The sequence below is a fragment of the Trachurus trachurus genome (assembly GCF_905171665.1).
Source record: "Trachurus trachurus genome assembly, chromosome: 11".
Lineage (NCBI taxonomy): Eukaryota > Metazoa > Chordata > Actinopteri > Carangiformes > Carangidae > Trachurus > Trachurus trachurus.
Window position 1 is genome coordinate 13,762,743 of NC_139904.1, and position 16,611 is coordinate 13,779,353.

The 16,611-nt window shown below is 41.0% G+C and overlaps 1 protein-coding gene across 3 annotated transcripts in view; it reads right to left on the minus strand.

The window, feature by feature from the left end:
• Nucleotides 1–426: 426 nt before the first annotated feature.
• The window catches only part of med30 (mediator complex subunit 30), a 42,335-nt gene continuing 26,150 nt past the window's right edge, over nt 427–16,611 (minus strand). The window contains exon 5 of one of the 3 annotated variants that reach the window (XM_083981933.1): nt 427–1,294. In XM_083981933.1, coding sequence (XP_083838059.1) covers nt 1,199–1,294 — 96 coding nt within the window. In that variant the 3' untranslated portion in view covers nt 427–1,198. Of the gene's footprint in view, nt 1,295–4,067; nt 4,178–7,088; nt 7,775–16,611 lie in introns of those variants that run through there. The other 2 variants (XM_083981934.1, XM_083981935.1) reach the window with 2 other exon arrangements.

Sequence of the window (16,611 nt, forward strand, 5' to 3'; positions counted from 1 at the left end):
AGAGCTACCTTTTTACCTTTTTACCAACCTTTTTATGCCACTCTTGTTGGTTAACAAACATTTTGGTATTTGGTGCGACTCGTAGTTTCACCAGTTGGCCGAAATTAATTAATTATTCTGGTTTATGTATAAAATGTATGTATAATGTAAGTAACACAAGCATGTGTGTCCATTATTAAACACTTGAAAATGATCCCTTAAAGGTACAGTTTGAACAATAGAAAGATGCGTGATTACTTTGTGGTTAATCATGATTAACTATGGACACTCATGCGATTGATTGTAATTAAATATTTTAATCGATTGACAGCCTTTATAAATTTATCATCCGAGATGTTGTAAACTACATATTATTTGTTCATGTTCATGTTTAATTGAGATTTCAAGGTAAAAAAAAAAAAACTCAGAGGTAGGAAGAGTGTGTTGAGTCCTGGGGTTTAACTGTTGAGTTTTAGCTGAAACGCTTCATAAATACTCAACTAAAACACTGATGTAGGAAAAATTGAAACACAACAGCAATGACTTTTAAAAAAATCACAGCAGAATTTATAATTCAGCAACACATTATGATAATATGTCAAACCCAATCAGAGTGAAACATTAACCGGTTTACATCAAATTAAAAAAGAAAAAAATCAGATCATTATAGCAAGAATAAGACTTGAATAAAATTTGCCACAGTGTTCGTCTTTCTTATTATAGTTCAGAGGCCATAAAAAACTTTTTTTTTCTCTTTAATTTAGGACTTCAGATGATTCTAATACGATGTAACAGATATACAGGATATGAGGATTAAATATAATACAGCAATGCATCTCTATTGTGCTAGTACCTACAAATAGATAAAACATATATCAGCTCTTCAGATTAATTCAGTCATAAGGTTGATTGAAGTGTAGAATATCGAGGTAGACAGAATATTTTCTGCCGTCGCCCACATCTCCTCTTGTCGTCTTCGTCGTCTGTCTCCGTCTATTGTTTCATGTCTTTCTCCACAATGGGCTGATATTGCCAAAGTCCCAATTTCTTCTGTAAAGTGCAGCAGCCTCAGCCAGTCGGTGCTACCCTGTCTAACGTCCAGTTATCCAGACCATGTCTTCCTTTCTGTTACTTATAGTCAATGTGTGCATCTGAATGTATGTTTTACATGATCGTGTGTGTGTGTGTGTGTGTGTGTGTGTGTGTGTGTGTGTGTGGCTCAGCTCCTGACAGCCAGCATAGAGTTGATCTCCCAGATGAGGTTGCGGAGTTGGTCCATGATTTGCTTCAGCTGCTGGTTCTTCTGCTTCAGCTTCTGCAAGACAAAAAAAAAAGAGGGGGAAAAAAGTTAAATAAAAACAGAAAACAACTACAACAACAAAGCGTGCCATGGCTACATCACCAACTAAACATTTCAAGAAACAATCAAACTATTATAATTTTCCCATGGAGTCACATTCAAGCAGCTGCTTCACTGCGCTACCAAAGTTAATTCTTTCCCATCAGCACAGGATATAACTCACACTCACTGCACAACTATAAATCCTGATGAGATATAATTCACCTAACAAAACTACTGAGGAAAAAAACTGACTCCAGATGTAATCTCTGCTTTAATGAACAAGCGGGTTGTGTTTTTACATTAACAAAGTTATTGGACAAATATAATTTTCGACCAGATGATGGGAACAGATTAAAAGCAGAGTGAGCACCAGACTTTACAAAAAGAGAAGGACATGGATGTATTTACCACATTTCAAAGCTGATGAGACAAATTCACCTTTGAAGACTAAATGTAGATATAGATAGATGGTGATCTTATATACAGCTGTAAAGCCCAAGTTTATCTACACGTCTTATCAAATTTATCTCAATCTTTAGTTTGTCTTTTGTAATTTGTTTTTAAGAGGGGAAAGCCCAACACAGACTTGTTTAAAGGGACCAGTGTGTAGGATTAAGAGGGAAACTATAAGCAAAAATGAAATATAATATTCAGAATTACGTTTGTAATCACCAGAAACTATGAATCATTGTGTTTCTTTGGCTTACAACAACCCCTTCATATCTTATGCATTTCCATGAAATCCTGGTCAGTGGTCCTTTAACCATTAGCGATGTTATTTATCAGCCTGGGAGGAATTTCGTGCTAATATGCTTCTTCTGCATCAGTCAGTGATTTGCTTCATTTTCTTCACATCATCTGTGAAACCATGAGTCATCATCAGTCTGAGTGTCAAACCCAGAGTGTGTGTGTGTGTGTGTGTGTGTGTGCGTGTGTGTGTGTGTGTGTGTGACCTGTTTTTAAAGATTTACATCTTCAGTAGGAATAAAGGGACAGAACCACATGGTTGGTTTTGGTCTTTTCATGAGATTTGTCGACAGACCCACAGAGTGACACCTGCTTTGTCGTTACACTTCAAACGGGACGAGGATTAATACGTTGAAACGCCTCATTTGACTTCAGGTATTTCCTCCTAAAAACACACAATAGGCGGACGGTTTCTCACTCGAATGTTGACCTCTCTCCAAATACTTCTGGGCTTCAGTCGACTTCATCAGCGGCGGCCTCTGCTAATCGCTGAACTAACACATCTGGCCTGCTGCAGCGGGCTTACAGGTGAATCACACAGGAGCAAACAGCCAGTCAGTCACCGAGGGCTTTGTCCGCTGATTACCTCTGAATGTGCCACCAAGATCTCTAAGTCAACAGCTGCCATGGGCTGAAGCAGCTCACAAATAATAATGGCTCCTGTGCTTCTGCTGCTGCTGCTGAGGTTGTTGTTGGAGAGTCGGGATTAAAACAGATACAGCTGCCAAGTGTGTGCTGCCTTTGATCAGGTAAGTCAGGCAAAACATCTACATTGGGAGGTTTAGGGGGCAAATTTAGCAACAGCCGTACATCACAGCCTCTTACTCAGCTGCTTTTCTTCTGAGAAATAGCCAGAGAAAGAGAGAGAGGAGAGAGATGGGGGGGAGGGAGAGGAGCTCCTTCAGTCAGGAGCTACTGTATCTGCAGTGCAGTGAAATCTATTAAGATTAAATCCATCTCACTCTCTCGGTAACACTCCTTTAGCCATGACTAATTACCAGCCATTTTTGCGGCGCAGATAACACCTTGAGCAATCGATTTCACACAGCTCTCTTAATATCAACTGTTTAGCTGATTGTCCTTGAAGATATTTCCAGAGTGGAACATTTGGAGGCTTTCCAGTCTCTCCCTCTCTCTCTCCAGGGGGGGTGTTGCACTGCCACTCAAGCTCTCTCGCTCTTTTTCCTATCTCGCTCTTTCACTTTGATTCTGAGACTGTGTGTGTGTGTGTGTATATTACATGGGATATGTCTCATTACTCTGACAAGCAAGTCTCTCCTCACTCATCATTTATTCCGTATTAATGAGACGATACTTTGAGCCTTTTATAATTTCAGTCTTTTTAAACAATGAACACAAAACTGATTCTTTCTTTTTTTTAAATGAAACATTTTTTTTCAAATGAAGCTATAAGAAAGAGCTGCAGCCTTAGATGCTCATTTCATCTCAGTTTTTATAGTGTACAACATCCAGATTTGTTACTTTCAAGTCTCCAGATATGAAATTCCATATTTTCCAGGACAGAAGACGAGAGACTATACGGAGGCAGCGCAGCCTTCACGCCACGTTCATTATGAACAGCTCGCTGGCATATATCTCGATATATGAATAACACCACTGCTATTATCACAGAAATTATGCTGCAAGCTGCAGAGAGATATGATTTCATTCATAACCTCATAATTAGCACAACTCTAATCCTTCACACCTATAATGTGATGTTTTTTTGGGGAAAAAGGAGGGTTTATACACAGAGAGAACAAAGCAGGAAGGAACCATCTTCTATTCTGTCTGGATTGTGTAGCTTTCACACACAAACACAAACACACCACACAGAGAGAGAGACCTCTTGAGGAATAGGAGCTGATCCACTCCCTTATTTCTTGGCCTGCCACTCAACAGCCAGCCCCTGCAATAATGTTTTGATGTCTTTTCAATCCGCAGTAGGCCTCAGCTGACATGCTCCGACACGGCATCGGCCGCGGCAGGGTGGCCAGTCAACAACTCATGAAAGCAAACAAAGAAGCGCTGTCTGAGATCCGGTCTCCGAAGGGGGGGGCCTCCTGGAGACTGGCAGGCTGCCTACCTGCTTCATATAACCTGGAAATGCTGGCAGACGCCGGCGCATTGGCGGCGGTGATGGTGGTGGAGGAGAAAGAGAGAGAGAGAGAGAGTGGAAAAGCACAGCGACCTGAGATGGAGCGGAAATGGAGATTGACACACACAGAGGAGATGTAGTGAGATGCTGTGAGCTAAAAATGTGTGTGAGAGCCTGAGTCTTGGAAAGTGTGTAGCTGCACAAGTGTGTGTTTTTGTGTATAGGGTCATGACGTGACAGGAAGATGTCTGTGTGCTTCGTTATGAGTGTGCGTGTGTGTGTGTGTGTGTATCAGTGTGTGTGTTAGAGATGCACTGATTTGATCCATAAAATATGCATCAGCCCAGATGCTGATCTGATTAAACAGCACTGGTGTCGGCCCAGAGCGACCGAGCCACACTTTCTGTTTCCACTCGTTTCATTTGCTGCGATGATGAGCCGACGATGCTGCTGGTAGGAGCTGCAACTAACGACTAAAGTCTCATTGATGATTCATCTATTGATTACTTTATAATAATCAATAATCATCTTGTCCATGGATATACTGTAAATCTGCAAAAAAAAATGTCTATGGGCTCTATGCAAAGCTCCACTACTTCCTGAACGTAAGGCAGCTCTTTTATTTCCTGTCTTACATTATTGGACAAACTGATTAATCCAGGTGTGTCTGAGTAGTCACAATGGTCAGACACACCTGGATTAATTAGGTTGTCCAATAATGTAAGACAGGAAATAAAGGAGCTGCCTTAAGTTCAGGAAGTAGTGGAGCTGTGCATACTATAGAGCCCATTACAGTTATTTTGACATTTTTGACTTAAAGTGTATTGAAATGATGCGTTACAGTGGTAAAGTGTGTATCATGAAGGCAGCTGCCATGGGTTTGAATCCGACCTGTGGCCCCTTGTTTCATGTCACCCCCAGTCTCTTCCTCCCCCTGTCCCTCAGTGCCTAAAAAATAACTTTAATGTGTGTTGAATAGAATAAAGTGTGTTTGAGTCAGTGAGCGTTTAAAAAGCACATTTCAGAATAACTTAACAATAACCCAGTTCACCTGCATGTGTTTGAAAATAAATGCATTGCCAAGTAGATCTGTTTTGGAGTAAATTAGGTAGGAGGATGTAAAAAAAAAAAACACTAACAATAAACAACATAAAAATGCAGCAGTAAGATTTATTACTGTGATTGTCACTGGCTGAGATTTACTCAACAGTTTTTCAGATTTGTACATTCTTGCTTGTTTTAGAAGGTCTTGAATGTTTCATATTTTGAGGTTGTAGCCAACAAGGCCAAAGTTTCAGCAGCTACAGTTTCAAAAACAAAGAAAAACCAACAAGAGATGTTTTCTTAAGCAGGTCCAGAAAAGAGTTCGGCCCAGGTCGAGAGGTTTGGTACAGAGAGATAAAGAAACATGTGATTATGATCAGTGGAGCCTTCACCTGCAGCCTGGACAGACGGAGCAGCATTGACTCTGATCATCACTTAATACAGCAGCTCAGCGCTGTATTTATAAACAGCTCTACAATTATAGTATCATACAGTATAGAAGATCAGGACAAGTTCTCAGCTGATAGTGATACCCATGATATAAGATCTGCACACAGGGTCAGAGCAGTGAATTCCCCGTCTGTGTATTAATGTTTACTGTATTAACGTCTGTGTGTGCAATCTGAGAGCTGGAGGACTGGGTCATGTAGATTCATGTAAACAGGTCATGTAGATCACAGTGATCTTTCAGGTGCCCTCAGTCACAGCACAGCTGGGCAGAGGACAGGGACAGAGGACAGGGACAGGGACAAGGACAGGGGTCGGGGCCAGAATCCAGGCCTCATAAACAGAAGATCACATGGACCGGTAAGTAGTTTGTTGGTTGGACAGCAGTTTGGAAACCTGTCATCTCAAGAGATTAAACACTGTTGGCAGCAGGGGCAAGAGGAGGGGGAGGGGGAGGGGGAGGGGGAGGAGGGGTTGGTGTAACAAAAAAAAAAGAAATCTGATTCCAGCGCCTGTAACTTCAGCTAAGCCTGACGGACGTGTCACAGAAGCCGTCTCTCTCTGCTGTGACTGAGTCATATCCAAGGAAAACACTTTTTTTCCCCCAAGTTGCTGGTGTAAATAGAGTCATGTGCACTTTGACCTACATTTATTTTGACATCAGAACAAGCAACTTTACTGGAAACATCCAAACACAGAAGAAGGAGATTTTATACAGTACAAATATAAGCCATTTACAAGTAGAGCAGAAGCTGAAAATGAATCTGCTGACCTCCCTTTAATTGAATCCAACAGAAAACCCTCATATCTGCAAGATTATGGTTTCACAAATTGAAGATTTGTCACTTTTCAATATTTGTTTGGAGAATGCAAGACACCTGAGGACGTCGTCCCCTTTGGCTTTTAGAAATTAACTTTTTTATAGCTATATTTTACAGACTTAGAGATGAATGGGAAAAAGAATTCATAAATTATTAACCAATACTGAAAAATAAGCTCCGAAAAGAATCGTGGAGAGCCTAAAAGTCCTTACACACCGGGGACGTGACTAATAAAAGACACAAAATTGTGAAATATTCAACGGCGAATATTGAATAAGCATTCATACTGGCAGTGACGTGGATATGCAACAGATGACAATTACAAACCAAAGTTATGCTTTGAGTCAAGGCAAGGCAAGGCAAGGCAAGGCCATTTTATTTGTATAGCCCATTTTTACAAACAGTTTGTCTCAAAGGGCTTTACATGGCATCATAACAACATCCTCTTCCCTTTGACCCTCACACCGACTGAGGAAAAACTCCATAGAAAACCCAAAACTGGACAACACAACATGGTGTTGTGTGGGGTTGTGACGTATCTCCTTTCACGCAACATGATTGGTTGATGCGTTTAGTCGCCGGGCGAAAGCTCAGAAAAATCGACCCCACTCCAAAAAAAATTATGTCGCATTTTTGCTGCGTAACATTCGATGTCTGTGTGAAAGACTGGTGATGAAAACCAGAGTTTGAAAAACAATATTGACCTGTAAATTACCCACACGAAAAAATACGTTCCCAGTGTGTGACAGTAACTCACTGACCTAAGACTGCTTTCGTTTTCCCGGTTTAAGTATTGTTTAAATTCCTGTTAAACTAAATCCTCTTTTTTAGGGATTTGTGTAATTTACTCATATTCACCTCTACACTTCAGATGTCTCAGTTTGTTGCGCAGCCAATTTCTCACTTTTACCATAAAGGCACCTTCTCACTGAGTAAAATCCTCTGTGGTCTAACTCATTAGTATCTGCAGCTTTTAGCCTGACACTTGTTCACCATCAGCTTTGTGCTGATGAAATGACTAAATCTTGTCCAGGGTTGCGTGGCGTATATCTGAGAGATGGTCCGATGCACAAATGAAGGACAGTGGCTCCATCATTAGCTGAAGCCTTTTAAAAAAAAAAAAGCCTGGGAAATGGACGGAGAGCTCTTTGCAACCAGCACAGATGATGTTTGCTTAAATGACATGGGTGAAGTGCTGTTACTGCCGTCTCCTCTGCTTCTCCCTGTCCGCCTTCCTCCGACTCCCTTCATCATGCTCCCTTTCTCCACTACTCATCCAAATCAGATCAAAGAGGGCTGTCCTCAGTCGAAAGGGTGAAAGACAGAAGTGAAGGGGGAAAAAAAACTGAATATTTCATCGAAATCACTTTATTGAAATTCTACTCCATTGAAACTTTGCCTCCAGAGAAGCTCTAACTACTGTATCTTTGTATGTCGTGTCAAGACGGATCCTGGCTCGGGCCTCAGACAGACGTCCCCTGACCTGAGATCCATCAGTCACAAAACATTCATGCATTCACGTCTTTGTGCGCCCAATGGGGGATTGCTCAATGATCAATTAAAAGTGAATAGATTTTCTGTAACTTCAAAAATCTGTCGCTGCTAGACGTTTGTTCGGTGACACATTGGATGCGACGACTCAATGCAACATCATAATCTGTAAATACTTGGGATTTGTGGAATGTGGGCCATCAAACAACAGGACGTCTCCAGGCGTGTCAAGCTTGATAATTGGCATCTCTATATTAATTAATTCTGTTGCTTTATCTCCACATTAAAGACGTTTGGGGAGGGTTTTTTTTTTTTATCCATTAGACATTATAGAAAAATCAAGCTAATCTTGTAATTATATTATCTTATGAATAAGATGAGGTATTCATCTTCTTTTTAGTCATTTAACCCATTTCATCAACGATTAAAAACATGGCCACCACGCTCTCCGAGCACATTAAGAAAGCCAGCGTTGCTTTTTCATGAGGGGCTTTAAGATAATGGCGAGGAAGAAAACAACTTAGATTAAAATATTCACTCACACACACATACACAGGCAGGAGGAGAGAGGGGGAATATAGTGGAGTAAAAACGTGCCTTCACTCAGGATTCCTCTGCTAATCCGCCCTGACGGTGGCGACTCAAATCGCAGCTTTGACTCCGACGGATCTGGCTGGGAATTACAAGTGTAAGTGTCTGTGAGTGAGGAGAAGGGATTAGAGAGGAGAGGAGAGGAAAGGAAAGGAGAGGAATGGAGAGGAGAGTGGAAGATAGGAAAGGAAAGGAAAGGAAAGGAAAGGAAAGGAAAGGAAAGGAAAGGAAAGGAAAGGAAAGGAAAGGAAAGGAAAGGAAAGGAAAGGAAAGGAAAGGAAAGGAAAGAAGAGTGAAAGATAAGAGGTAAAGGAAAGGAAAGAAGAGTGAAAGATAAGAGGTAAAGGAAAGGAAAGGAAAACTACAGATCTTACAGATGTGACTGCACCTCTGGTATTTCCCCTCCTGTATCATCACTGGTGACACGTGAGCCGGTGAAAACCTCCATGTGCATCTCCTCCACACTCAGCACTCTCTGCTCCACATTAACATGCCTCCCATTAGCCAAGTGAAAAAAAAAAAAAAAACAGAGCTGACTTTTCACACGGTTTACAGAAGCAAAACCCCAGTCACCGCCCTCAGACAGTTAAGATTGTGTCTTGGCAGGAGCACAAGCCAAATTTAATTAAACTCTATGATTTATGGTGAGTGTGACAAAAAGAAGAGGAGCTTCTTCAACTATGAGGAAAGGTGCTTTTCCAGAAACCAGTAATCCCCCTAAATTATGCAAAAATGACAAATGTCCTCAAGGAAAAACGCAACTCCTTATTAGGCAGAAGAATTAGGACAAACCGAAAACTCATGGGGCCAATATATTTAGTAAGGAGTGTGTCAACTGTAAAAGCTGTGAAGACTTCATCATCAGTTTAATACTGAAACCACTGACGGTGCTGTATCCTCCTGCTGCTCTGCATGTGGATCGCTTCTCACCCTCCGCAGTAAGTGTGCGTATTTCTTTAATTTCATGGGCTGCAGTGTGGTCGTAGGGGTTCGCAGCGGTGATATGTGCCAGTACCACATCAAAGAAGCAGGAGTGAACCAATAATAATAATAAGCAGCGTAGATGGATTGTTTGTGGGACAAAAATCTTACCTGCAGCAAAAACTGCACCAATATCTACATAGCTACAGCATCTGACGGAGGAATACTCAGACCCATCATCCACTACACTGCCTCATTAACTTTTATTAACCAATCTGTATTCTGCATTCATAAAAAGTATCAAGTCTAAACATGAAATTTGTGATCATCATGCCTCATGTATTTCGTGAAGGCGGCGGGAGATGAGTGTTATTCAGCATGACTGCTTGAAAAATGATTGAAGTATCAGCTACTACTCACTCACAAAAAAAAAAACAGAGTCACGGTTCACTTTTTTTCTTTTATCACCACAATATTAAAATCCCAACAACTTCTTTTATTCAAATATGTCAGAACATTTATATCATAATCATCTAATAGACTTAAATCGGATGTATTTTGTTGTAATTTGTCATATAAAAAGACACTATGTTGTAGGTCAACTGTGTGTTTATTATATTTTTTTTTTTACGGTTATGGCTTTTTCCTACAACTGATAAATTCTCCTCTCATCCTTTCAAGAAGAATAAAATGAAAGAAAAAAACTATGAATGTGAAGATTTATTTATTTTCAAAGAGATTGAAAGTGTTGATCTCAGGCTACTTTCTGAAAAGCCTGGGTTCAAGAGCACAGCCTCTTTCACAACTGCTCATTGTATTGTTATTGCTGCCTTTCATGTATCCAACACAACATACTGTATCTGTACAATGGGACGGTGATACCCTTTTATATATAAAGGCTCTCTGATCGTCAGCTCAGTATTCTTAACACACCCTGCGTCACACACACACACACACACCTACACAACTTATTTGGACTAAAGGTACTGTAGAGGTCCTGGATGTGAAAACATGTTGCTAAATTGGTAAAGTCAGGTCAGTCAGCTACAGGATGAAATCTCATCTCCACACAATACCACCTTCACATTATGAAGTATAAGTAAGCTCTAATATAAAATAGTTGATTATACTGTATATGCTCCTGCGCTGTATGACTGATCTTGGTTTACCACGATTTGACACCGGCAACAAACACAAGAGCAAATGCACAGATAATGTATCTGTTCTTCCTGTGTAATATCTGCTACAGTTACTTCTTTGTACATTTAAAACGATTAAGTAAGAGCCCACAGCGCTCAAAATGGGATTTTTGGAGCTGATGATGAAATTATAAATGATAAAAATAGAAAAGTAGAAAAAGGCCAAAAGCCTATAATGAATAATTGCACGCCTTCTTTTCACAAGCCCCCGTCAGTCCTACAGTGTATAGGAGCAAACCTACGTATAGAAATGAGAAAATCACAAACTGAATGAACACTAACATTATTTTTCTCTGGCGGATCAACCATAGCAAGGACATTGTTTCTAAACTGAATCCAGACAGTTTGCAGTTCGCCTGCAAAGTTTGAATCGCTATTGATATGTACTGTATGAGAGTCAGGCTCTATCATTAAGTGTGATTTTAACAGTGGTCAAGATGAATAAATGAGTTAAATGGTGTAAAAACGCTCCACCAAAGTGAAATGTCACTTAATGGGAAACGCACAGGAAACCTGTTAAAAGCACATGTGGGTTGGGGGTAAGTAAGCTGCTTACTGTGCCCTGTCTGGGGAACTCTGTGACGCTGAGTGGGACCTGGTTTACCATCTGACAGTATACCCACGGGGGGTGGGGGGCAGGCAGCTTTAATTTGCCTGACATCAGTTTAAAAAAAAAAGTCTTAATTGACTTTATAAACTTTATGGCTTTTTCTCAACGGGAAGGTTTAAGTGCCCGTGTGTTCTGTGTTTGGCATGGGCTTTCCCAAGGGAACGAAGCCCTTTAAAGGGATTTTGAAGGCAGATAAAAGCCTTCTCTTCGAGTCGTGGCAGAAATACAATAGCCATGTTGTCATCCTTGCATACACCTACCGACGGGGTTCTTTCAATACGTCCTCAGCAACTGAGGTGGAAAGCCTGCAGTGTCAGCCGACTGTTGCAGAAGGGTTGCAATCGATTTAGCCTTTTTAGAAGTATCTGAGGCTAGGCGCCCCCCTTGCTCTCTCCTAAGCACTTGAGTCTCTGCCAGGTAGCCCCATCGATTGGGCTTTCCTTTGTGATTTGGTTCCCAGTGATAATAAATGAGGGACAAGAAGGTTGGAGCGCTGTTCCTTTAAAACCAATGATGGGCAGCCATGCAGGTGACTTCACCATCAGCAAAATTGCACATGGGAGCAAAATCTAAGGAGTACAGCTGTGTTTACTGTGTAGGGACCAAGTGACTTTTTTTTTTCCACACACAGGCCTTTTTTATATTTTTCTTTTCCACAGCATAAGTCACATGTTAATTACATTTTTTTGCAGACCAAAGCACATGAAATAAGCTCTCGTGCCTTCATGCATGCAGTATCTAAGTTCAGACTAAGTTCAGGGTAGCTGAAGGGTTAATTTGTACGCACAGCAGATTAGCAACAGCAGCTTGAGAACTGATAAGCAGAATGAAATTCAAATCACAACCTTCTGGGTTTCCACATGTACTGGCTGCATATGTATGATCCAGGCAAACAGACACACAGCCGCAGGCTATGGGCGCCAACAAATATAAGATATCAGAGGTCAATACCATATCAATATTTGAGTTAAAAGAAAAAAGTCATAATCTGTCAATATTTTTCTTTTTAAATTACCACTTGTAACACGTTTCCTTATCTCACAAAAAATAAAACAGATTTCTTTGCAATTATTAACAGAGTTGTAGTAAATTATTAGACAGTTGAATAATACATTTATTGTATTATGGGTTAATTCTGAAACACTAAACCTCCCCAGAAATAAAATCATTATAAAAAAACAAAGGTAGCATTGTATACTGTGCACTATTAAGCTTTAGTGAGGCATCATTAAATACTTGAATCATCATTACAAACCAGTTATTTAGGTAAAGCTAGTCGTTCATAAGATCATTTACAAAGTGTCAGTAAATAATTAACTAACCATTTGAATGTACATTTGTTTCCACTTGTGAAATGTGTGTAAAGTGATGCTATATACACTACTTAACTAACAAGTACTACCTACCCGCATTAATCATGAATTACACTTTAATGAGTGTTTATTAAACATCCATTAACACAATTACTAACCATTAGTACATGATCATTGTATGTACTGTAAAACATTTTTACCTGCTTATATAACATACAATACTAAGTATCAATGTAGGAATAATGCCTTATAAATGATGAATTATGTATTTAAAAATGCTTAACTAATATTTAAAGCAGATATCAGCTTCACGGCCGTTTCGGCTAATGCTGCATTCAAGGCAGGCTTTTGAAACCGTAAGTTACAGCTTCAAGTCACAACTACGACTTGGTAGCGTTCCAGGTAACCCGTAGCTCGTGTTTTTACCATCCTGTTGTCTGTGAAAGTTCCCTATAACGGCCACTCGTAACTTCCGACCCGTGAACTCGTACCAGATCGAACCGGTATGACTTCACAGGAAGGAAAAACACAAAGTACGAGTTTCTTTGAACGCACCATGAGTTAGCAGCCCCCGCCCTTGTCAGGCATCAATTGGTCCTCGTGCTACGTCACCACATTCACGCGCATCCCTTGGCTGCACACACAGCCCTTCATGCCGTTCTCTCTCCTCATTGGATAACACTTGTATCCCACAAGGAAAATTTTCTCCTCGGGTTACAGCAGAGCAGAGTGACGGAGAGACTCGTGTTTAGGCTGAAATACTTCATGTAAGTGATTGCTGATGGAAAATAGGACTATTTAGGACTTATATTAACAAAAACATTCCACTGATATCTGCTTTAATAGTGTGTATTTACTGATAAAAAGTGTTACCAAAAAAACATACAAGGAGATAACTTTAAAGCTTGAATGAAGAAAAGAGCGGGGAAATAAGTGATTGAAAAGCAGATCTTCTTTTCCTGTGGAAAACTTCATAAAAAATAAAATAAAAAACCTGATATAAAATTCCGAAAACGCAGTTATATTACAGTTTCTATGTGCGTATCCCTCAGGTCGACATATGTGACGACTGCATACGCTGAAATCTGCCAATAATATCGGGCTGTGGAAAGATCAACGAGGATCCAGCTGCAGATTGAACTCTATATCAGTCAGCATTAAACATGGTCAAACGGCTGAGGTTTCCCCACTCACGCTGTTTAATTAGAGGGTCTTTCCTTTCTGACATATGTGCTGCTAACTAGCTAGCTCGTGGCGGGGACTACAGAGGAAGAAGGTAAAGCTGAGTTTCAAAGTAGCTGTGGCGGCTGCTTGGAGAGCTGATCTGCGAGCTGGAGCAGATGATAGGTAGGGATGACTGTGCGTGTGTGTGTTGCGTGCACTTGCGCATGCGTGTGAGCGCCGAGAGCTTGAAGGCAGCATTTGCAGAGTGATACCCCGCCGGCTCAATCTCAGAGCAGACAGGACATCTTTCTTTCATCTCTCTCAGATGTCTGTCAGGAGCTTGTATCATCTGAGGCCGAGCTCAACACATCCTCTCACACTCTAAGTAAACAAGATACTTCAAGGGTTTGTAAATGGGCAGTGGAGGGCTCCTATGAGGTTGGAGGGAAAAAAAAAAAAAACATATTTTATTCAGATTTTCTTCAGGTGCCAGCAACAGTTCTTCAGATGTCAAAAACACTTGTGACTCAGTGATGTGTTAAATTGGTACAATCACTCACACGCATTTAAAATCAGCTCCCCTATGGCACCCCTCCAATGAAGTAATATTGGTTCTAATTACCTCTATCGTTATTAGAGTGAAGACAGCGCTGAGGGGGGGGAGAGAGGAGAAAGAGACGTGCAGGCAGATTTCTGCAAAGATAAAAGAAAGGTAATTCCAATTTAAAGGCTCCAAAGCACTCAGCTTTTTTTCTTCTTTTTTTTTTTAATCGAATGCTTTTCAACCTGAAGTAAGTCTTGAGGTTGAAAGCAGAACAAGCACGTCGCTTGTGCCTCGCCCTCGTCAAAACTTTAATAGACTCTTCAGATACACACGAGGCAGTTTCTCGAGTTCAAATGTAAACATGTCTGCCGGCACCTGAGCAAGCAGCTTTTTCCCTTTACTAAATAAAAAGGGAGAATGAAAAGTGATGACAGGGTTTGAAACAAAAAACAAAAAGAAACTACAGCTGGTTTCCAGGTGATGTAACGTGCCCTTTGGCAGTCACAGCGCAGATCCTCAATCAGCTCTTGACAACAAGCTCTGACTACAGCTAAATCTGAAAACAAATGCACCTTATCAGACCATTCACATCCCTTAAGCTGCACACCGCAGAGGTTGCCAGTGTCTACTCCCCGTTTCCATGGGTCTCACATTACCTGCAGTATTTTTGCTGAATCCTAAACCCACTTGATCTAAACTGAGCACCTTAACCACTCACTATAGCCCAACCTATAGGCTGTAAAACCTGTTCACGACCCTGTCCGGCCATTCCTGTGACCAATCCCATTTCTAACATCAGCCATGTTAGCCATGATTCGCTTTCAGATGAAGGGGTAACATCGCCCTTCAAACAAAGACCGTTCAGGCCCACACTACAAAACCTAAGGGGTATACGACCAATGCCCCAGAAGAAAAGCTCTTGAAAAATCCCTAAGACGCTGTTTCTCACATTCACTAATGTTACGTTGTCGTTGCCAATTTCCACAACAGTCCTGTATTTTTACGTTATTTTAATGTCTGATGCAGGAGACAAAGTTTAACTTAAAGGGGAACTATGCACCTATCATTTTTCACTGTTTTGGTCTTTTTTTTTTCTCTACGGAGCTCCCCCTACAGTTTCAGAGTGCACATTTTCATGGTTGTTAAAACTCACAGCTAACCCCCACCGGGTCGGAGGCTCTGGTTTTCGGCCAAGAGGCGCTAAGGTGGAAGGCAGAGAGCCTTCATTCTCCCTGTAACAAGTCATTTAACCATCACAATTACACTGAAGATGTTTAATTAAGGTGCAAATTGTACTCTGTCTGTTCCCCTTTTAGTCCAGCAGCAGCAAATTAGTTGAACTTTTTTACAGTTTGCACCTGATAGCCTGTTAAAACCTATTAGGGCGTATAGTGGTGTCTCATTTTATACGGGAATATTTCTACCCAACTAAGACTAAGGCCCACCACCTACTCCTACCTCTGCCCCTTGCTACAGATTGGCAACAGGTAGAAGTCTGGTTCTGGGATCTTTTCTCTGAAGCACTGACCTCCGACAGATCGTAAATCCCAACCTGTGTGTTTGAACGCTAGCCGTAACTTCAAATAAAAAGTGACAGCCCTGTGGCTTTAAAGTAGCTTGAGGAATTTGTGAATACAGCGACTGAAACACACATTTCTGCAGACGGCAGAGAGTCATACCACTAGTCTGGAGTTCTACACACTAGATGAAGTTTTAAGTGTTAAAATTTTCAGAAGCTCAATAAAAACGTCTGCATCGTAACTGTAGATCAGTGATGACATTTCAAAGCCAGGGTGCTCCATTGTTTTTGCTGCTGCGCTGCTCTCACCAGGCAGGAGGAAGCTCCTCATTTCATCAGACACAGAATGGTAGTAGCAGAATATTTTCCTTTGACTGGTGTGGAGTTACTTAAAACTGAATGGAGACAGCTAAACAAGAGGCAAAATACACATAGGAATAACTAATGGTGAAGATTTTCCACAGTAGACAAAGGAGAATGCAGAGGTGGCATTGTTTTCACCGGACTAACAAGTTAACATGACGTAAGACTTTGCAACGTGCTTGTTAAAACTGACACGTACAATAAGTTTTGGTGAGCATCATTGAATTTTAACAAAACAGTGTTTGCTTGCTTACACTGAAAAACTTGGCAGCGAGCGCCGATGGAGGTAGCACATACCTGGAAAAGACTTGGAGAGAAGCCAAAGACCCCGACCGCCTCCACAGAGACTTAGACTGGAGAGTGTTGTAGGGAGAGCGATTGTTTCAGGCACTCAGCTACACAAACCCCACCACTTCTA